Source organism: Exophiala aquamarina (assembly GCF_000709125.1).
Source record: "Exophiala aquamarina CBS 119918 chromosome Unknown aczIA-supercont1.2, whole genome shotgun sequence".
Lineage (NCBI taxonomy): Eukaryota > Fungi > Ascomycota > Eurotiomycetes > Chaetothyriales > Herpotrichiellaceae > Exophiala > Exophiala aquamarina.
Genome location: NW_013550586.1, coordinates 2,971,881 through 2,993,547, shown reverse-complemented (window position 1 = coordinate 2,993,547; position 21,667 = coordinate 2,971,881). Strand labels below are relative to the sequence as shown.

Sequence of the window (21,667 nt, the reverse complement as noted above, 5' to 3'; positions counted from 1 at the left end):
TTCGCTTGTCGCCACTCAGACTACATACCAGAGACTCCTTAGCCAGTGAGGAATGGTCCTCGTAGTGTACAGGCATGGCAGGCTAGCCTGGCAAACCCGGGTGATCGTCAATGTGGTTTACTCATCACTCAAACTTTCGGGTCAATACGAGGTAACCTTGCAGCGCATTCGGCATTGTTGACGGTCTGTAAAGTCGCGCAAAAGGTTCTTGTAATCGCACTTCCGATATCAAAACGTCAAAACACCAACACCTGGAGATGTTGATCGACGTAATCAACTCAAACTTCACGGCCATGATGATGATCAGGAAGTCTGCCTACGTATATCGGGTCCGGGAACTACGGCATTCGCAGGCTGCAATTGCACGTGTGGGCGATTCCCTCCGAATTTCGACCCGGCTACAAGGGCTGTAATGTCCAAGTTAAGGCCGTTAAACGAGAGGCCTGGTTGTCCCCTGGCAAGTTGAAGCTGTTAGCGTGGCATTCGGGGATCTTCGATCTCCTCGATTGCTCCGAGGCTGTGGATTTGCTATTGACATGCATCATAACGCGTCCATCCACCCCTGCCTAACTACCCGGGGAGGTTACTGACTGGCAGGAGCAAAGCTTCTTTGAACAGTGTTTGCTCCTGCCATGCCTTGCTGACCCGAAACTGCCGCCAAGCGCTCGGCTGCTTAGCTTTACCCAGCGCGCTAGTCGGTGATGAAGTGTCGTGAGTCGTGAGTCGTGACTAAACTCCTTGTACTCTTTTCTTTCTGCTTCTCTAACATTTCCCGCCTGAAAACTCATCCACGGTCTAAACAGCTACATGATGCGTTACTCCGCCGTCTAGACACGGCATGCGCCATATTCCCGGGATCCTACAATCATCTCATACGACGTGACATTGATCTACAATCAGCCAGGTTTCTTTACCTGCTAAGGTAGGTCCATCCAGTGAAATGGTAGCCGGCGTTCCCCATGGCTGGCTATGCAAGGACAATTGCGCTGAGCGACATGTTGCCTCACCACGTGGTAACTCGGTCGAGGGCCCACCGTTTGTGGCGCTCATCATTTCAAATGCCTCTAGCCTTCCTTGATCTTGGGACTTGAGACTCCCCGTCCGGAACAACCATGACATACAAAAGAATTCGTGATCTCGGGGAGGGGGCAAACCGTACTTTGTTCATATGGTGCAGTATTAATGTTCGAAGTTTTGGACATTGATAAACTTCCGTGCGACATCCGACTCCATCGCCTTCCATTAATAGTGGCAAGGCCACAACCTGCAGCAACGCCTGCATGCTGAGAAATGTTGACTGTTCTTGCTGGGTGTTCTTGTAATAAGAGCAACGAAACCGCCCCAACACTCCTTGTCGATGCCTTCCTTTTCCTTTCCGCATGCATGCCCTTGATATCCATCAATCTGGGCCGACCTACCAATAATATCGTTCTCGAATGTATCAGCAGCGACTTAGTCTTATTCAGGAGAAAGCTACCTTATCTTCAGAATCAAGTTCACAGTTTCCCATCTCAGAACCACCATTTGACACCTGGAGCGGTGAATCGGAATCGTGGGCTAACCGCCAAGAACTCAAAGTGATCCACGCTTTCTTCGTGTCAGCCAAAACTCGCCAGGGCTTGTACCATTGGAATACTTTTGCCGGAGCTGTGGTCGCTTTACATACCCTTGGAGAGCACTACTAGAGCATATCTACCCAGGTTGCAGACCATTGTTATGCCACCTAAGCCGAAGCGCTCGAAATCGCCAGATTCTCGTTTTATGTTCGTCAACGAAGACGCCTCCACTGTCAGCCAGAAAACAAAGGACGTTGCATTAGACAGGACCAAGCAGAGCCACGTTCAACGACAGAATTTTGCTCGGAAACGGCGAATGCAGGGAGGGTCAAGCGTTGACACACTGCAAAACAGGAGCCAGATTTCAGCCTCGCCCGCTCCGGCTTTGACAGGCCCACCCGCTGGAGTGTCCTCTTCGTCTGAGAGAATCACCTCTTATGAGCCTGAGTATTTTGATGTGTTGCACAATCTCGATCTTGGTGGAGCGCCTTCAATATCACCTAGTCCTCCTCAAATAGGTCTGCTAGATCCGCGGCTCTTTGTAGATCCTTTCAACCCGTCGCAATCACCATCCAGAGTTTCGTTATCGAAAGAAGATGTGCAAGGGTCTCCTCGAGTTTATCGACCCGGTCACTTCTTCGAGGCACCGGCACAAAGCCAAAAGGTGACTTCTTCGCCACGAAACGCTACCATTCCTGTAATAGAATCTGCAATGTTTGCGACTGGGTCACCTACTCCAACAATAAGGAATACCCGGCAGCCCTTAGACGAATGGGCCCCTGCGCTGATTCGGTATTACAACACTGTGATTCTTCCCGAGCAATTCTGGATGGAGCTCCGCAAGGTACCCTTGAGTCATATCAGACACGCGCCGTCGATCCATACAGATATGCAATCATGTATGTCGGAGCCATCTCATATGTACGCATTTCTGGCGTCTGCTGCCACGCAAATGATTGAACGAGAAGGGGAAATTCTTGTACGAGATGCAACTGGGGAAGATGTTCAGCGGGTACCCTCATACTTCAAGACCAAGGCCATTCGGGCGCTTCGAGTGAAGCTTGGAAGCAGCAGTTTAGACCACTCTATTGCTGTCGATGTTCACAGGCTTTATATGACTACACTCTACTCCGAGGCCTATGAGACCGCCGAGCCTCATTTTCAGGCCTTGCTCTCAATGGTTGAAACATTGGGTGGCCTCGATACCTTCAATGACTATCAGCTTGAAAGTATAGCCCACACTGTGTGTTATACCGCATTGGAAACCCTGGAACCACCGAGACTACTAGCGACTTGGGACCCAGGACCGCTGAGCGAGGAGCAACTACTTGCCATCGATCAGCATGTCCGACTCCATGAACATCCCGCATCTCGCTTTCACAAAGCCTTGGCGAGTACGAACGGAAGCAGTATCTCCAAGGCCTTGCCAGACTTAGTCGAGGTCCTCAAAATGTCAAACCATCTAATCGCTCTGCCACAATACCTTCCCGATTACCACAAGTGGCTGACACGACGACGTTACGCCCTTCTACACCATTTTCTTTCCATTCGTTCCAATCACGAAATTGACCCTATACAGGACAGCTTGAGAATAGCTACCATCTACTGGTTAGCAATCAGCTCCTATCCAGCAAGGGGCCGGGTATGTGCGTCATTGTCAACACACGTTCTCAAAGAGCGCTTGGAGGAGTCAAGTCTGCACAGTCTTTGGCATTCTCATCCAGATTGCTTATTATGGGTTGCGGTGTTCGGCGGCATGTGTGCTATCCATGACGGCGATGAACTAGAATTTTATGTGGATCTGGCCCGAAATGCAGCTGTTGAGGCTGGAGTCACCAACTTCCACGAGCTGGAGGATTTGCTCTCGACATTTTTGTATGACCCGAACTCCCAGCAAGATATGCTAAAGGAATTCAGTAGGCGAATCTGGGTGCACTGAAACACAGCAACTGTTGTTTGCTGCAATTGGGGGCGGGTGAAGCAAGCTATGCTTCTCATGTTCTATCAAAGGGCTGTGGTCATCATACGTTGCCTGGCCCTGGGTGGTGGAGTGATACAAGTTGAAGTTATCATTCGCAATGTAACAGAATGCTCTATGCCAAAGGGGCTGTTGATGCCAAAATAGTTCTCTGGTTGGTGGAGGTGGAGCTTTTCACGAGTCGGATAGAGTAGTAAGAGAATTAAAGGGTGCTGAGTTCCCGCCTGGAAAGCGGCTCTACCAATGGGCGCCAACAACTAGGTTCCGTGCTTAGGTTACCCAAGATTTCGGCTCAAATATCAAAAATCGTCATCCAGGAGAGCCGTTGGGGTTTACCCATCAACTCAAAACCTAAACCATCGGTCCTCCTTTTGTGTCTTGTGGAACAGGATCATGAGCACGGCCGGAGCAAAGGGGCCTAAAGTGCGAATGTGGCACGGGTGTCTCAATCCCGTACTCGTATCAGAAAGCTGAAGGGATTCAGCCGTAGTACGACGAATAATCCAACGCAATCCCTAATTAGTCCACAACTAGTAATTGCAATCAAAATTCGGCCAATTCCTACCATGTAAGGCCGCCCAACCCTGCCTGCTGCACATTTTGTACTCGGTATGAGAATGGAGTACGAATACCGGATCGCGATGAATGAAACGCCATGCAGCACGCATAATTGGCTGTCCGCAAGGGCTTGCTGGGTGCCTAGGTCATAGTGTGAGCCTTGTGGAGGCCCCACCTTACAGTAAGAGAGATACGAGCCCTGTCCTCCCCTCCCTGGGAGCCTGAAGATTGCTGCGAGGTAACACGTGTTCGCGCTTCCGTCAGGTCTTTGTAACTACTAACCACTAGGAGAGAGCTGATTCCCAGGAACGAGAAGCATACATACATATATCTCCCAGGGCGTGTCCAGCTACTTTCTCTGGGTCTCCACCCTCTCCAGTTCCACCGTTTCTTGGACAGTTTCTTCGTCATGGTCTCTCTCATTGTGTTGATTGCCATTCCATTTATTGGATGGAATCTCCATCGAGCTTACAGTCTGTACCGGAATTACCTCACAGCTCGGAAGTTAGGCATCCCGATAATCGTGATTCCCCTTGGTTGGCAAGATGACTTGTGGGTTCTGACCTGGGATTGCTTCAAATGGATCGCGTATCTGCCCAGCTTTTTAAGCTGGTGGTTTGACTACAGCCGCCTCTCCTGGGAGCAGCAGTTGCGGTACCTCCCCCATGAGAAATATGGCGATGTATTCATCATCGTCGCGCCACGAGGCAACGAAATAATAGTGAACGACCCGCAGGCCGGCTACGAAGTGCAAGCGCGCTACAAACAGTGGCTGAAGCCTGAACCTCTGTATGAGATCTTCAACACTTTCGGACACGGCGTCATCTCCGTCAATGGCGATGACTGGCAGCGCCAGCGAAGAATCATCAACCCGGCATTCCGCGAGTCGGTGCACAAACTTGTGTGGGACGAGTCACTCAAGCAGGCGAGACAAATGCTTGAAGTCCGCATGAACCAGCACGCCAGCAGGGGAACGCTGGACGAGGTCCGCAAGGACAGCGTCCTTATTGCCTTACATGTGCTATCATCGGCCGGGTTTGGGCACACCCACGATTTCTCGGGCGGCCTCCGGCAGGTGCCTGAGGGCCATTCGAAGTCTTTTTCGGAAGCACTAATGTACCTCCTGCAAAACATCCTGAATGTGTACATGTTCACGGCACTCAAGCCACTAGGCTGGGTGCGACCGCTGAAAAATCAAGAGATTAAGGCAACCGTCGCTGAATTCCGGGAGTACATGAAAGAGACAGTGGCCTACAGCCGGGCGACAACACAAGGCGGTGGCGGTGGTCTAGCAAACGACATCGTTGGTGCACTCGTCGACGCTGACGAGGCAGCAAAGCGCGAAGAGAAAATTGCTCCAAATTCCGGTTTTGGAGGGAAACCCATGCACCTTACCGATGACGAGCTGTTTGGAAATCTTTATGTCTTTAATCTTGCCGGTTTCGAAACGACTGCGAATGCCCTGACATACACCATGCCATTCCTCGCACGACAGCCTGAGATCCAGGAGTGGGTTGCAGAAGAGATCGATGCGGTGACCAAGACCGGTCTTGAGCAAGACTGGAATTACGAATCCGCATTCCCTGCTTTGGTCAGATGTCTGGCCGTCATGGTAGGTCAAAATGAATTTACCCAAAGAGATCGTCGTCAAATCTGATAACGGTTGATATAGTATGAGACTCTCCGACTCTGGGGACCAACCCCAGATGCCACGCGCTGGCCTGGCGACGAATCCCAAGTCCTCCGGGTTGGAGACAAAGACCTCGTCATCCCACCTGAGACGTACGTATCGACTAACATGTACGGCATTCACAGCGACCCGAGATGGTGGGGGTCCGATTCTCTCGAGTGGAATCCCAAACGATGGGTCACCATCGATCCGAAGACCGGCCAGGAGACAATTGCCCAACCTCCAACGGGCGTTCCGTTCCTCGCCTGGAGTGTCGGACCGAGAATCTGCCCCGGCAAGAAGTTCAGCCAGGTCGAGTTCGTGGCGGTGATTGCGACGGTGTTGAAGTCGTACCGAGTCAAGCCGATGATCATCGAGGGCAAAATGCAGACGGAAAAGCAGGCGCGAGATGCCTTGCTGGAGGTCGTCAACGACTCGTTCAATATTATTACTCCAAAGATGAGCCGGCCTGGAGACGCTGGTGTGATGTTCATTGCCCGATAAGATAGCGTAAGGGGCCCCGGGGTTTTGGACGATGCGGAGGGGGATCAGTGAATATCCAGACGTTGTGATATACTACGATCCTCTCCTCATAATACTCACGTACAATTTATGTCCATCCCATAGTGTATACCATGCGTGAGATGCTCCGCCCCAATCTTCTCCCACGCCTGCTTTGCACTTCCTAGCAACCCGCTCTCGTCTGCGCGTCCGGTCTTCTCGCCCCTGGGACTGATGCAAAGCGCCCCAGACCTCGTGCGCCTGGTATGTCCTCTCTGGCAGATAATGCGCGCCTTGAATGGCCATGCCAGCTCGAGCCCGGCCTCCATGTAGAGCGTCTCTAAGGAACGAGTACCTTGCGTACGATGCCCTTCGAACATGACGGGCACGCTTATTGCCCGTCGCAGCAGGTGGTCCAGTAGGGACACGAGGGTAGGATCTTCAGGTGGGACATCGATGATGACTCGCCGAGACCCAGTCTTAAAGACCGAGACCCAGCTCTTGCTAGCCTTGCCCGGGCCTTCCAGCAGCACCAGAGCCGACCGAGCGAAGAGAGATGATATCAAACCCCCCCACGGGTTTCCATCGTGTACTGCGCTTCCAGCACGCCAGACAGGTCCGTGATACTCTCCAGCACGGGTTCCACTTCAGGCCCGCCTTCCGCCTTCTTGGGAAACGGCTTCCGTCTCGCTTCGTCCAGCATCGCTTCAGTGATGTCGGCGCCGACCACGACGCCTCCCGTGCCAAGCGCTCTGGACCTCGCGTGCGCACCGCACGGGCTTAGTGACGCCGCGACGAGCGGGTTAAATCTGTCGACGCTGGAATTGTTGAATAGTGATCTTTAACCTAGGTATGCTTTCTCGAAGATGGCGTGGCGGTCGTGATCCGGGGTCATGTTCTCGTAAGAATTGACCTTTAGATGGATGTTGGCCGGACGGAATGGAAAGTGACACTCTCTTCTTCTGACATCCTATGCAACTATGCTGCTCTGCTAACCTACCTGTCGTCTACCATTTTCCATGAATCGGAGCTTGATTGAGATTTAACTCAAATCTCGACGCGCACTACAGTACAGTCAGCATCAGCCACATGCGACAGAGAATTCGCACGCATGAGGGGGGAAGGTTAGTTCTTGCAGCCTTCTATGTGCCGACAGGCCGAGTTTAAAAGCACTGTAAGTAATGGCCTGGAAGCATGCCGTTGGCAATGTACCTGCTCGAACACCGCATGCATCATACCTGAGCCAGTTCGTAATCTACAGCTACTTTTGAGATACATGGCCTGCCGATCACCATGACTGGGACTGTTTCGGGGCATATTCTTGGCAGCTATTATGCCAAGTTTTGGGGGCTAAATATTATGCCAAGGCGTGCAAATCGCACCCAATTTTGTAGTGGTTTTGCATCGAATTGCATCAATAATGATAAATGAGTATATATTTGACTATTGCTCAATGAATGAACCCCTGGTCACGCGCCTCAACTGCCTTTATAGTCGGTTGCCTGCGCCTTTTGCCGCTAGTGAGCACTGGCGGCGCTGTTGAGGTCGGTAGTAGAACACTCGGTGAGTGGGTGAGGCCTCAGGTAAGGCCTCACGGCGCGGGCGAGGCCTTTCAGGCGTCCTTATGGGTAAGGACAGACCTATAGATCTTGGGGGAGTCTCAGGAATGCTCTCAAGGGCCACTTCTACTGTAGTTTCTATAGTATTACTTCCTTCTTGTAATCTGTATACTGATAACTAGAGATATTATATAAACATTTCACTAGGCTATACTACCTTATTCGGCTACGCTCTAGCTGAATGAGGTATTATATCCTTGTCTTGGCATAATATTTAGCCCCCAAAACTTGGCATAATAGCTGCCAAGAATATGCCCCGAAACACTCCCCCATGACTTATTCTTCTAGCTAAGGTCGAAAAAGCCCCATAAAGTATAAGTAGGACTGACGGAATAATACACAGTCTTGCCTACCGTGAAGCTTCGCCGCGCCCAACGTGATGTACTAACTTGGAACCCCGGAACCAAAAAAAACATTCAAAGATCGTAGGTATCGCCAGCTTCGATGGGAACATCCAAGAGACGTCGAGATGCAAAAACATGTCCAGAACGAGAATCGAACTCGTGACCTTCGGATAGCTTCTTGCGTCGAGCAAGATCACAGTATAGGAATCTATGAGACCGACGTCATAACCGACTAGACCATCCAGACGCAGATATGAGTCAACTTTTCGGCGCATCAATTCTTGAGTTTGGCAGTTCCTGGGCTTAGTCTTGGCTTACATGTCGCCTATCGTCCCCACTGCTCAGGTGCCTTTGTCAGGCATGTGGCAGTCCAGACGTCCTGGGGATAGCAAGAGCTCTGAACTGAATGCTTTCGATCACTTCTAGGATCTTTAAGAGGTCTGCTCGTGGAATGTTCACTTCTATGCACGCGATAAGGTTCTCTACCAAGGTATTTATCTATCTTCCATAATTTTGACCGCTGGGTACTATGAGCATCTCGTGCAGTCCAACCAGCAAGTAAGCTTGTCTTCTACACTTTGCAGGTAAAAAGCATTGTCTACGCAATTGAAGGACTAAATGGCGCTGTTACGTCTGTGAATTTTGCTTCTATCTCCGCCTAGACCGGGTAATGTGGGATAGATGACTACTAGAAGGCTCAGAAGCTTCTACAGCAAGGGGTAAAATCTCATCACCTGTGCTTGAAAAGCCGTAAGTACTGTCGAATAATGAGGGGAGGAGAACTGGCCGAGGCACATGGCCGACGAGAATTGTGTTACATACTCTCAGGTCGTAGCGAGAAGTGTTTGCTGAGTTCAGCTCAGTACTCAGAATACCTTTTTTCCTTCTTGGAGACGGAAGCCTGCCCAACAGCTTGCAAAGCGTTACATGAAGGTAGCTACTCACATTTCTTGTGGATTATTCTCTCGAGTAAAGTCGAGATGACGACCCTGTAAAGTCAAGACAGCCATACTGAGTAGACCACGAAAATTGATTCCTCCAGGCTTAGCTCTGTGGCATATGCTACCAGATTGGTCGCTCTGAACCTGAAGAATTGTTGGAGCTCGTTGACTAGGGATGAATAGCCCAAGAAATGCATGAACATGGAAGTCTGGCATGAATGTGTTGATCTTGATCGACGCAGGGGTCATTGGGCAGGTGGGGTTGCAAGTCCAGAGGCATATGTTGATCTCTGCTGGAGTCAGCAAGGAGCTCGACTGATACTTCCATGGGCTGAGTGTTGTTTCGAGAAATCCGATCAAAGTCTCTATCAGTCTAGAGGCACAGTCTTTCCGGCCCACTTGTCTCGTTCTGCAGCAGCAAAGGTCTCCAGGCTGCCGAGGGCTAATACAAGGAATCCAAGGTCTTCTCTGTCAACATCGAAGACCTCCCACCAATTCTGATCGACCAATTTTACATCGATCTCTCTCGCGGCGAGGTATATTGCTCCGACCGCAAGTGCATTGGGTTGATGTGTCAAGTAGAGCAGTTGGGGAGATAGTAGAGCGCCATTGAGATGTTCAAAGACTCTTTTGGCCAGGCTGGTGGTGGACACGCCCAGCGCTTGTAGATATGTCAGTGCCAGTCCATGCGGCAGTGCAACATGTGTGTCAAACCCGAGGCCCGCCAGTATCATGCTCTCGCAGACGAACAATTGTTGCCGTTCCTTATCGTAGGTTCCTTCGGAAACAAAGTATTCTTTTGGATCGTCGTCGACCACTCTCTCGCCCGGATTGATAAAGGAAAGAGGTGAGGCATTCGAAGTCAAATAAGCGTAAACATTGACGACCGAACGTGGTGAGACCGGCGGCGTCGATATCTTGGCCGATAGGTAGATGGAGGCTGCGGAATACGTCTTCGCGCTGAAGCTTTCTCGATCATGGGGTCGGCTGCAGAGCAAGAATCGCAGCAGGAGGACAATGGCTTGAGCAATGGCTTCCTGCGGGAGTCTTAACAAAATCCCCGCTGCACTGGTCAATCGCACCAACGCGAATCGAATTGATGGTCCATCTTCGCCTTCTCGGTTGCTCAAGTCGAAGAGTTGCTGTGTTGTGGCCAGGGAATTGGTCAAGTGGTCAGGTCCTTGGATCGGACCCATGACGCTCTCGACGGCTGCAACTGTGGAAGAATTCGTTGCGACGGGATACAATAGCAAGCAGACCAAATGTGACTACGGCGGGCCATATGCGCTATAGCGTCGAGTCTGCTGGCTTGATTTTGATGAAATCTTCACGCTTGTGAATTCTTGACCTCCGTTATATCACGGCAGGGAAAACTATCAAAGAAGATACAAAGCACTAAATGAAATAGACTATGAACATCGGGGTGTATGCTATTGAAGTCTCTGGGACCTCGCTGAAGTAGGGATTCGACCACCTCCGGGCCGCAAGGCTGCGTGAAAAGGATCGCTTAGTCGCACATCAAGTTTACACCCATTCGGGTAAACCTCAATCCAGCATGTCCCACACAAATATCGATCATCGGAGGACCCATAACCTGCTCCTCATCTCAAAGCTGCTCAATCAACGGGATACCACGTCTCCGTTCACGCTGGTCTTGGATAATCTCGAGCAGACGGCCAAGCCGCTTTTACGTGAGTACATCCGGCGCGCAAAACTGTCAAAAACAACTTCGATTTTCTTGTCCTTCGAAACTTTTGCTCGACCAAAGGACGTGGATGTTTTTGTGCAATGCTTCGGCAAGAAGGCACCTGATGGAATACTAAAAGATGTGCGAAATGCCCTCAACAAGGCTGAATCTAGAAGTGCGTTACACGTTTTATTGTCATGCCATCGTTGAAGTAACGTGTTTGAAATAGGAGTCCTTGTCATCATTGATTCCCTGACAACGCTCTCCTCGATTTCAGCTGGCCTAGGCTCCGGTTTAAACCTGGTCGCATTCTTGTCATCACTGATTCAGTCGCCACAGGAGTCCCCATCTCAGGCTCAAGCACAGAGTCAGGTATCGCTAATAGCGGTTTATCACAGTGATATTCTGATTTCCCCTTCTTCATTACTGGATCAAACGCATGCATATTGCCCTACTCCGCTTTCACTGCTCTCTTATCTGGCAACAACGATCATACGAACCCACTGTCTGTCAATTCTCCTCACGGAGAAAGCTGCAAGGTCACGATCTCTTGCAGCCCCTGCCTTCGGACTTGGTGAGCAGATGGAAGGCGTCATTATCGGACTGAAGCCGAAGGCTTGGAACAGTCGGAATCTGAAAGCGGACGAGCGAGGAATGGTCTTGGAGCTGGAGCATCGACGTAAGAGCGGGCGAGGTGTACTCGAATGGTATTTTCTTCCTAACGCGCCCAAGCATTCGCAAATTCTTGGTCCACAGGCATTCCGCGAGGTTGTCACACTGTTAGATGATCATCCCCTCTTCCGTAGAGTGAAGGAAGAAGACAATTCCGACCAACAGTTGTCAGGCATGACATTCGAGCTGGGCTTGACAGATCGACAAAGACAAGAACGTGAGGGGGTGGTATTGCCCTACTTCGATGCACAAAAGTCTGGCGGTGGAGGTGAGGGTGGCAGAATCCTGTACGATATGGGGGTTGAAGATGACTTTGATGAGGAAGAAGATGAGATATGAGCCTCGGTGGTCCTCTTTGGTGATGATCCCGAACCTCGACTGTTGCTGCGCTCACACAATCGTTGCCTTGGGGCACGGCGTACCCCAACAATCAGAATGAGAAGAGGTATCTGAGATCCATATTCCCCTGTACCCTACTCATAGCCATGATTGAAATGCTTGCCAGGTTGTCAAGTTAGAAAAATCGCCACCACAAGAAGATTATTATGATGAGTCCCAGACCAGCGAACGGACCGTACTGCAACAAATGTTAGCATGCCCATGAGCGAAGATGTCGTCAGCATACCTGTTTCAGCATAAGTTCCCAATTTATCCGTACGGCAGCTTTCCTGTATTTCTTGCTGTCTTCTCGTAGCCGGCCACTCATTTCGCCCATCCTCTCTAAGCTGTCGCCGCGATAAAGAAGATCCTCAATATTCTTTGTCATGACTTTGGTAACATCTTTCAACTCATCATTCAACTTGTCCAAGTTTGCGCTTGCTCTGCTGTCTTGATATGTTTTCTTTGTCCGTTGGATGAATGTATCAAATTCGACGAATGCATATGGACGTAAGGTAGCAGAGAGGTATTGTTGAGAAGGGTATATCGTGGTGAATTCCTGGGCAAGATCGGACAGGTACGTGAATGCAAGCTTGCGCGGGTAGGATTTGTCACAAATGCAGAGGAAGCAGACAGAGTCTCTGATAATGTAGCTATTGACACAATTTCAGTATGTACACTCACGTAGTGGTCGACGAAGTCGGTCCCTACTGAAGAGTATATTGGCCTGACTCAATGCTCGCCTGCTGCTCGGAGTTCCTGTTCAATCGTCTGAAGATCATTTTGGCCTGCGATTTGACCTCTGAGAGTTCGGTCTCGACCTAGGTGAGGCACACATCAGTCGTACTGGCTCATTCAAATTGTTTGCATCAGAAACGATATTCCGTACCTGCTCATCGTCGACTGAGGCCGCAAGCATAAGGCCTGGTATCAAGACACTCCGTTAGCCGCTTTTGCGCCCGTAAATAGAGTAGTCAGTACATAGAGAGCATTACCATCTAGCCGTGCGATCTGCGTGGATTTAACCATTGTGTGTGGCCTGGGAAGAGTTTCTGCCGGACTGGGAGTGACTGTTTACTTTTCGCTGTGAATCAGGACAGTTCGTCCACTCACAAATTAAACCGCGCCGCTTTTACAACCCCCTTCCTCCCCTCAACCACCGTCCGCCCACCCACCATCAATACTCGCCGCTTTAATCGCAACGATGCCGCTGTAAGTGTACTCCACCGTACCATTGATCCCCAATTCCCCCTGTTGTCTTCCATGGAGGCATCGTCCCTCAGACTCTCGATGAGCTTGGTTCACGTCTGTTGCCCATCAACTGTCAACGATCCCTATGATAAGGATGGGATCTACAGTACCATCGCTGTGCGGTAGGGTGCGTCTAAAAAGGTGTTCGAAGCAGCTCGAGCCGCCCAGCCTTTAATGTCCCCCGTGTGCCGCTTGTGCACAACCGTGGACGTTGGCGGGACGGCTGTTTGATATTGAAAGATGGCTTCTCTACAAACAATGGCACTCGATGCAAGCAGCGTGATTTTGATACCGATCGAGCTGAGCGGACTGATTAGCCAAGTCTCTGTCTTTCACACCGTGAACCTCTCAACCTCATCATCATCTTATCTTGCCCCAAATTCATGGCTTGACAAGCCAGGTGGTTTGCTCCTTCAATCACATACTGATATTCGTCTTTAGGCTTGAGTCTGCCTCCAAGCACAAGTTCCGGTGCCTCGTCGCCCACAAGGAGGCCGACGGGGTCTTTCTTCCTGGCGACGAGTTCGTGTATACGAGCGGGTCGCTTGGGAAGAGAGACCCGAGGGACCGGAGTGACCCTCTGGTCACCCGCTCGGTCCGCCCTGCACGACAGCCGGCAGGAGATCTCAGGCGGAGCAAGAAGCCTGAGAACTTCTTCTGGGAGATCTTCTCGCCGGCCGGCGCGTGGGTGCTACTGGGAGAAGCCAGTGGACCCAATGGCGTGGAGAAGTTGATCCTAGATCGGGAGGCCGGATGGAATCACGGCTATAGCAGCGAGCCATGGAGGAGGTTCGACGTCCTGCGGTGGGAGTCTCAGTCCCTCAAGTTCTTAGGAACTCTCGACGATGTTCGAAAAAATTGGTACGACGGCAAGCAACGGCAGCTGGCCCCAACCTCTCCTCCTGAGGCTCCTCCTGCTGAAGCTCCCCCTGAGACCCCTGCTGAGACTCCTGTCGTGGCTCCTCCTGTTACTCCTCCAGTCAATGCGAATATCGATCCGAGCCTTGACAGCCTCGATCTAGATGCTCAAATCGTCGGCCTATACCCTCAAAACATCGACCAAGATCCTGAAAAAATCGATCCAAATTCTGAAAACATCGATTTGGATGCCGAATACTTCGACCCAGATCTTGGATACTTTGTCAGATACCTTCAAGACTTCGATCCGAACGCTTATGCCGCCTGACTGGAACAGTCCTTGTCTCCATGATATCTCTCCTCTCTCCTCAGCATTGCTCTTTCAGCCCAGCCACGCCGAGCACTCGAACCCTCTACACACGACGGCTCCCACACCCACAGTTGCATTTTCTCACCGCCGAATGTTGTCTCATCGAAAAACCTGTCATAGCCACAATAGCCGATACTCTTAAAACCTGCGCTTCTGTACGCCAAATTCCCAATCGGGCTTGCTGACACTACGATCGGTACAGCTTCTTTTTCAGCCTGATCTTTTCCCCAAGCCATCAAGATCTTTGACAATCCTCTCCTTTGCCAGTCGGGCGATACTTGCAAAAACTCTAAAGACCAGAATTCATCAAACACACCCCGATCCCACTCTTCATTCTGAATTAGATCAACAGAACGTAGGTTTCCGAGGCTAAAACATGGATTGAGCGAAGGGAAAAAGACATCATACCGATCTTCTAACGACAAAAGAAAGCGATTGAACTGATCAACAACACCTCCACGCGCAAGCCGCTGCCATGCTAGGGCTGTTGGAGACGTCCCATGACGACGCCATGTTGCTGCACCGATAACTTCATTGCAAAATTCGACAGGTGAAGAATAGTCCTCAGGATCAGACTCGAGAACAAAAGTGATATCTCTCCCACCACCGGTAACTTTTGAACGAATGAAATGATGGATTCCACGACGATGTGAGGTCGGATACTTGTCCACATCACGAAGGAGATAGTTGGCCAGAGCGTCGCTCTTGTCGCATTCGATCGTCATTGACACCAACGCTGGCATGTCTTTTCTATGGAAGGGCCGGAGATGCATCACGACGGCTCGTAACTCAAAAGGTTCAAAGCTAACCCAGCAAATGGAAGAAAATCGTGGTATCTTGAGGGCTACTCAAATTGAACAGAAAGTTGAGGTCTCGATGTGACGTTTTTGTCGTGAGCCTCGACAGTTCGAAGGATTCTTGATTCTGCCTTCGCAAATCTCAGCATAGGATATTATCATTGAAAGATCCTGTGTCCATCGGCATGGATAATGGGTAGCACAATACAGAACCTCAAGATGACTCACGAAGCTAAGAATTGACCTCCACCGGTGTCTCGTATTTCCGTATCAGACAGTTCCGAAGCCCTTTTCCAAAGTCTCCACACCCGTTCCACACCGATTGACTAACTTTTTCATCAAACGCGCCCAAAAAGGTACACATTCATATTGTATATTACTCATACGAGTCTAGTGGTAAGAAAAAAGACATTTACAGGCAAGGGATCGTTTTAGATCCATCGGCAATTAATCCGTGTCTGCCGAACGCAACATTCTCTCCTCTGAAGGCCGACACGTAAACCAGGAAGAAGAGTGCTCTAGCAAGGAAGAGTAGCGGCACGAGATTCGTAAGTAGGGAGCAAAAGTGTACCTATGCCGAAGAATACCAGGTAGTTAGAGAGGCAGCAGAGTATGGCCATGTCATTCACTACTTGGGTGGAGTATAGAGTACTACGGTGAATCACAGACTCCTTGGCGGCAACGGCTCGCGAATCCGTGTCAACCCCGATTACAATAATTAAGTACTCGTATGTAAGAGGGTTTTTATGTCAAGTTACGACGTGAAATCTCAAAGTACCCATGAAAATAACTTTATCGCCTGGGTCTTTTGACAATACATTTCTTCACTGACCTCAGCACTCCGAAGCGCATCAAGTGCAGCAATAATCGCCCTCAGCCCTCCGTATCTTCTAGGACCCCAAGGGTCATTCTTGCTGATCTCTTCATCCTCTGCAATTGTACGGGTGGTCCATCCGACAAGGTCATTGCAAATGGCTATCTTGGCATTTGGTACACCATCACTCTTGGTGGTATAAGCCTCCCAGGGTGCTTGCCCGTGGGCGAAAGAAATCCATCGACGAGCGGTCTCTATGGCTTGACCCCGGTAATAGTTGTTACGGTGTGTCGGGTAGCGGTCTATCAACGTTAGGAAGAGAAACAATATGTCGATGAAGTGATGGCCAGTGGCGAAGCTGTGAAGGCTTCCTGGGATTGGGTTGGACAAGCCAAATGAATATCGGTAGATCTTTCTGTGTTCATCAAGGCCCAGCCTCTTGGTGAGCCGCTCGATTTCAGCCGAGAATATCAAGTCGCCCATCAATTTAGACGTCTGCGACCAAGCACGATTCTCATCGATTTCTTTGGAAATATCAAGCTCATATGCGGCAAGTACAGCTTCTGCATGCGCTCGAGGAAAGATCGTCGTAATGGTCTCTACCAATGTAGCGTGTGAGCGATGTCTCAGGCCGGGAAGCGTGATGTCACCCTCCCAGAAAACGTCCCCTACGATGACATCTCCAAGCCACTGGCAAGTAGCAATCAACTCAATCTGGTTTGCAACTGTAGGTGGACCGCGAGCGAAGAGTGAGTCTGCTTCCGAGACCCCAGGGACTGAGCCTACGAAGGGACACATGAATATCCCAGGATACTGGGCCAAAGCCGCCACATCAATCTGTCTCAACTTGTTCAGCCTCTCTCCGGGGGTATCATCCACGATTTTGAAGTGCTTCAACATGTCTTGATACTCCTTTTCCTTGGCCTCAAATGAGGTATCACCCATAATCACTCCAGACTGGAGTATTGCACGATCGAAGAGCCGCGCGGCCGAACCACAGATGTGGTAGGTGAGGCTGACACTGCCGGCTGATTCTCCGAACGCAGTGATATTCGACACATCTCCACCAAAGCCACCGATGAATTTCTGGATCCAAGCAAACGCATTCCTTTGGTCCTGGAGAAACAAGTTGAACGGGCCTGGCTGACCTTGGTTATTATTGGTTGCGTACTCGTCAAGAAGATCCTGACAGACTAAGCCGCCGAACCAATTCAATCGATACCCTATGTTCACAACGATAACTGGCTGGGAAATTGACGATGCATACGATGCGATGGATGCGTTCGAGTGCAAGCCGTCGACATGGCCCACGCCTTCTGCTAGCCCACCACCATGAACGTAAACCATCACGGGCAGCCTCGATCTCGTGGCTAAGGTCAAGTTTGCGACAGGAGCTGATATCGATAGTGTAAGGCATGTGAATTCGTTGTATGTCAATCCGAGATCGTCTGCCAGAGGTCCACCCTGAGGAAGCCACCAGGCTGGATTCGATGCTCCTGTCTGAGGGCATCCCGCTCCGAAATCTGTAAAATCTCGGTAGGGTCGCTCATCAAAGTTTTGCGGGATTTCTCCAAGTTTGACAGATGGTAGAAATCGCTTAGGGATGCTAGCGAAGGGAATGGAACGAAACTGAACAACTTGAGCTTCTGAAAAGTGTTGCAGCTCGACCATTCGTCCTGTGAGCTCACCAAGGTCTGGATGGGCATGGGTATACTTTGGTCCCGCGTAGGGTGCTTTGCTCTTCTCCATGGACGGGTGGCTCATTGCTACTGATACTCCTCGGTCTAGTCTTCTCCTTCCTACGACCAGTGTTCCGTCATTGTGTTTTCGTGGAGACGAAGTCGCCTGCGACCATACTTATCCATGGCACACTTCTGGCAATCATCGCAGCAGTGGCAATCGGATTGCTGCTTGACACAAGCTAGGGCGATCCGCTAACTGCTTGGGGAATATCCGAATTCGTAATTAAAGAGGCCAGCCTGTGTCTTGGCCTATGATGATCAGGAGTCAGGACTCAGCAGACCCGTTGACCAGAACGAGCACAGACCGTCTCAAGTAAGAACCTCGGCAGCTAGGCTATCAAGTCAAGTTTATTGGTTGCATTTTTCAGACTCAAGTCCTCAGACAGGAAGAGAACGAATCCCCGCAATCCCGCTAATTGAGGAAGCTGTTTCGCTTCTCCTTTCCCAGCTTCCACTCAGACTCGTTTCTCATTAACCTTGGCAATGTTGGATGAATGTCTTTGGGATATATGATTAGGTAGGATAATGCTTGAACCATTCTAAGCACGCGGAACTGCCTTACTACCCTGGGGTGACTCAATCTATGCTTCGACATCTCTCGCCACCTTTAAAGTGGAACAGATCTCACTCTGTGCCGTCATAGGAATTATCTGACAATGTTCACCACCTTCGGGAGCAACGGTTCATCAATATCACTCGATTCGCTGTCGACCAAGCCTGACCGTGCTTGTGACAGTTGTCGCAGGCTGAAGATCAAGGTACCCGCTGTTACGCAATTTTGGATTGCTTGACTCACAAAGGTATAGTGCCAACGAGCCTGTGCATCGAATCTCAAGACAACTTGCAAGGAGTGTCATCAGAATGGAACAAAGTGCACATACAATGTTCGCCCTGTCAAAAGAGGTCGACCGCAGAAACGGTGAGACGAGTCCAACACTACGACCGCACTACCTAGTTGGCTAATGCTGAATTGAAGTCAACGCCGTCTGGCTCAAGTTGGTTTCACATTCGATCTAAAAGCAGGTCCCGTCGTGCACCGTCGGACCCGTGAATGTGAGTCGCAAGGTTCGGCTTCCTATGATCCACCGCCGCCGACGCAGAAGCCACCTAGTCTTGGAAGCTCGCAGACGATCTCACCCATTCCGTTTACAGATTTCCCGGCAGATGCGGTGGTTGAGCAGGACTTTATGGGTGACGAGCTATTGTCACCAATCGACGCTGTGCCCGTGAAAACCCACTTTTGGAAGGAGTATGGTGCACATGCTCCACCAGCTACCCAGGGTTTCAACATTTGGAGCACTCTCCATGAGTTCTTCGACACCGGCTACATTATATTCCCTGTTGTATCGTATGCCGATGTCGCAATCCGACTGCTCGATACCCCAGATTGGCTTGCTGTGCCTGATCTGCGCACCCTGCTCTTTGCGATTCGCTTAATGATCGCTTGCGGCAAATATCGCATGGATTCAAGGGATGAAGCACTCCTCTACCACCTGATACGTGAAGTGGAAACTTCGCGGCTTGAGTACGATTTTGCGGACCCGGCGACCCTTGATGCAGTGGTTTGTTCTTTGTTTCTTTTTACTGCTTACAATATTCTTGAGAAACATGGTCGCGCTTTCCTCTACCTGGATGAAGCGGCATCCTTATTGGAGAGAGTGATGCCTTCTACTGAAGCAGAGAAAGAGCGCAAGCTCCTTGTCCAGCAAGTCATGTTCAACACGGAAGCTGCTACCGTCAAGATATACGGGACCTCAACCACACAGCGCAGGACACGGGAACCACCTCTGAATGGAGACATCGTACCAATATCGCAACTCGAGGACGGCATAGACGTCTACTCTACGAAAGTGGCTGCTCACCTGTTGAAACAACTCACGAAGATCAACCTCGCCAAGGACGCAGACACACTTCAGAAACTCAACACCGAATCCCATGAAGACATTGAGATTTTACTTGGCAGTGCTCTCCGGCAGCACCGATACTCTCGAATTCAGGCAGCTGACGTTATCCTTACTCGACAGTGGCAGCTCTCCTGCAGGTTCGCGGTGGGTGATGGTGGCACCAATCCTTTTACAAGGCCCTCCTGGTCCACGGTCGAACATCTCGGACATGTTGCAATGTCATGGGTATGTCTTCTCCAAGAAGGCGAACTTCGAGTGGTGGGGTTAGGGAAGCTGGCAGGACTAATTCAAAACATTGCTGCACTGGGAGATCTACGGAAGGGTCGGATCATTATCGGTGGACTGGCAGGCGCGGTAAGCAGGGAAGATCATGACAGGAAATATGCTCCCATGCTCGCCAGATTACTTGTTCCCATGATGTCCTCACTTGCTCCCCCACTCTGCATGTCGGGTGACCGGGCCTTCCAGCACATCTTGCCGACTGTCCATCGCGAAGGGCAGTCAAGTCGAGCAATGTCAGAATCTTTCTCCAACGACAGCTCATCTGTTTTAACGGAGTTTGGCACTTCTGGTTTGGGACATACACTTTCAGACGACCAAGACGATGCATCTTTCGAGCAGTTCATAAACTCACCTTAACTATTTACTTGCATCTCGATGCTAAAGCACAAATCCGGACCTCTTCTAGTTTAACACGTGTTGAACGCGTTTCTGAAAGCCTCAACCTGGCGTTCAAACCAGCTCGTCACAAGCTCCGAATTCAAAGCAAAAGTGAATCCATGTGGTACGCCGGGGAGAATGTCTTCCTCAACCTGGACCCCTGAAGAACGCAAGAATTGTGCATATTTTAGACCTTGTGGCCGTAGGAAATCACACCCTGCAATCGTCATCAAGGTCGGAGGATGATCGGGCACTTGTTTTGACGCAAGAGGAGAGGCATATCGATCGCACGGATCCAGCTGCTCTCCACCGTACAGACCTAGACAGAACGGTTAATCGAAAGGATCATTGTGGCTGATATAGCTTTACACTTGCCGAAGAGCTTTGTCAACTCGAGCGTGACAATTTCTGGAAGCGGCGGCGCACTTGCAAAGACCTTCTCGTTCTGACTCTGTTCGGTCTCTCGTTGCTTATCGAATATAGCTTCCGCTTTAGGATGAGCAGTGACGGGCACTACGAGACTGACAAGTCGTAGAACCCAGTCTCTGGCTGTTGCAACCTCAAGAGACTTGAGGGCGCACGCTGCAGCAATATTCCCCCCTGCAGAAGCACCAAATAGACCAACACGCGTAATATCTACTCGGTATTGCGGTGCATGATCGGAGAGCTTGCCAGTAAGGTTAATACAGTACACCGCTACACTTGAACATAACCTATACGCACCCATCTCAATGCACGCATACCATCGTCTACTGGTGCCGGGAACCGATGCTCAGGGGCAAGTCGGTAATCAACACCAATGACCACAGAATTCAATAATGCCGCGAGAAGTTCAGAGAATACTACGATCCAATTAGTTGGGTGTACTGCTCAATGCACAGAAATGCTAACCTTCGTCACCAACTGGATTACCGTGAATCCACCCTCCACCGTGGAACATAAGTATCGCTGGTCTGAGCTCGGAACTTGAAGATTGCTCATCAAGGAAAGGTTCATAAACCCAGATGTCGAAGGCCTCGTCTTTTTGTCCAGGAGTTGACACTGGAACGATGCTTTTGTTGACTTTTTTCAAGTCTTGTGGATATTTACTTCGAAATCGGGCCTTCTCCTTATTGTAAGCTTCACTCATGAACAGCTCTTGCACCCAGCGACGCATTCCAGGTACATCGTCGCTCGGTGGCATTGCTGTGTTTACAAATGGTAGTCGTCGCATTTCCTTGATGAAAAGACGCTCTCAGCTTCTGCAATATTCAAAATTTCCCGCAGAACTTACCTCAAGCCACCCGATGTTGGGCTTTTGAAAGTCATGGACGGCATAAGGGTCCATGCCTTGCTTCACCATGAGTTCTAGGAGCTCTGTGTCCACAG

General features: G+C 50.3%; 10 protein-coding genes across 10 annotated transcripts; 5 read left to right on the top strand and 5 right to left on the bottom strand.

Annotated features, from left to right (window-relative positions):
- Window positions 1–1,716: 1,716 nt before the first annotated feature.
- A1O9_02899 (uncharacterized protein) lies at window positions 1,717–3,495 on the top strand (the record flags this gene model as incomplete). The annotated part of the gene is made up of 1 exon (XM_013408469.1): window positions 1,717–3,495. One exon carries the CDS (start codon window positions 1,717–1,719, stop codon window positions 3,493–3,495), a length of 1,779 nt encoding a protein of 592 aa, XP_013263923.1.
- Window positions 3,496–4,501: 1,006 nt separating this feature from the next.
- A1O9_02898 (uncharacterized protein) lies at window positions 4,502–6,265 on the top strand (the record flags this gene model as incomplete). Its single annotated transcript, XM_013408468.1, has 2 exons — window positions 4,502–5,704; window positions 5,765–6,265. The coding sequence occupies 2 exons, from the start codon at window positions 4,502–4,504 to the stop codon at window positions 6,263–6,265; spliced, it is 1,704 nt and encodes a 567-aa protein (XP_013263922.1).
- Window positions 6,266–9,534: 3,269 nt separating this feature from the next.
- On the bottom strand, window positions 9,535–10,362 carry A1O9_02896 (uncharacterized protein; the record flags this gene model as incomplete). The annotated part of the gene is made up of 1 exon (XM_013408467.1): window positions 9,535–10,362. One exon carries the CDS (start codon window positions 10,360–10,362, stop codon window positions 9,535–9,537), a length of 828 nt encoding a protein of 275 aa, XP_013263921.1.
- A 359-nt stretch (window positions 10,363–10,721) lies between these two features.
- Window positions 10,722–11,864, top strand: A1O9_02895 (uncharacterized protein; the record flags this gene model as incomplete). Its single annotated transcript, XM_013408466.1, has 2 exons — window positions 10,722–11,028; window positions 11,083–11,864. 2 exons carry the CDS (start codon window positions 10,722–10,724, stop codon window positions 11,862–11,864), a joined length of 1,089 nt encoding a protein of 362 aa, XP_013263920.1.
- Window positions 11,865–12,039: 175 nt separating this feature from the next.
- A1O9_02894 (vesicle transporter SEC22) lies at window positions 12,040–12,932 on the bottom strand (the record flags this gene model as incomplete). Its single annotated transcript, XM_013408465.1, has 5 exons — window positions 12,040–12,102; window positions 12,151–12,556; window positions 12,615–12,724; window positions 12,751–12,827; window positions 12,899–12,932. 5 exons carry the CDS (start codon window positions 12,930–12,932, stop codon window positions 12,040–12,042), a joined length of 690 nt encoding a protein of 229 aa, XP_013263919.1.
- A 175-nt stretch (window positions 12,933–13,107) lies between these two features.
- On the top strand, window positions 13,108–14,340 carry A1O9_02893 (uncharacterized protein; the record flags this gene model as incomplete). The annotated part of the gene is made up of 2 exons (XM_013408464.1): window positions 13,108–13,115; window positions 13,596–14,340. The coding sequence occupies 2 exons, from the start codon at window positions 13,108–13,110 to the stop codon at window positions 14,338–14,340; spliced, it is 753 nt and encodes a 250-aa protein (XP_013263918.1).
- Window positions 14,341–14,520: 180 nt separating this feature from the next.
- On the bottom strand, window positions 14,521–15,125 carry A1O9_02892 (uncharacterized protein; the record flags this gene model as incomplete). Its single annotated transcript, XM_013408463.1, has 2 exons — window positions 14,521–14,569; window positions 14,791–15,125. 2 exons carry the CDS (start codon window positions 15,123–15,125, stop codon window positions 14,521–14,523), a joined length of 384 nt encoding a protein of 127 aa, XP_013263917.1.
- An 823-nt stretch (window positions 15,126–15,948) lies between these two features.
- Window positions 15,949–17,757, bottom strand: A1O9_02891 (uncharacterized protein; the record flags this gene model as incomplete). Its single annotated transcript, XM_013408462.1, has 1 exon — window positions 15,949–17,757. One exon carries the CDS (start codon window positions 17,755–17,757, stop codon window positions 15,949–15,951), a length of 1,809 nt encoding a protein of 602 aa, XP_013263916.1.
- Window positions 17,758–18,391: 634 nt separating this feature from the next.
- Window positions 18,392–20,278, top strand: A1O9_02890 (uncharacterized protein; the record flags this gene model as incomplete). Its single annotated transcript, XM_013408461.1, has 3 exons — window positions 18,392–18,493; window positions 18,542–18,654; window positions 18,712–20,278. 3 exons carry the CDS (start codon window positions 18,392–18,394, stop codon window positions 20,276–20,278), a joined length of 1,782 nt encoding a protein of 593 aa, XP_013263915.1.
- A 50-nt stretch (window positions 20,279–20,328) lies between these two features.
- On the bottom strand, window positions 20,329–21,482 carry A1O9_02889 (uncharacterized protein; the record flags this gene model as incomplete). The annotated part of the gene is made up of 4 exons (XM_013408460.1): window positions 20,329–20,618; window positions 20,669–20,966; window positions 21,023–21,141; window positions 21,191–21,482. 4 exons carry the CDS (start codon window positions 21,480–21,482, stop codon window positions 20,329–20,331), a joined length of 999 nt encoding a protein of 332 aa, XP_013263914.1.
- Between the last annotated feature and the right edge of the window lie 185 nt (window positions 21,483–21,667).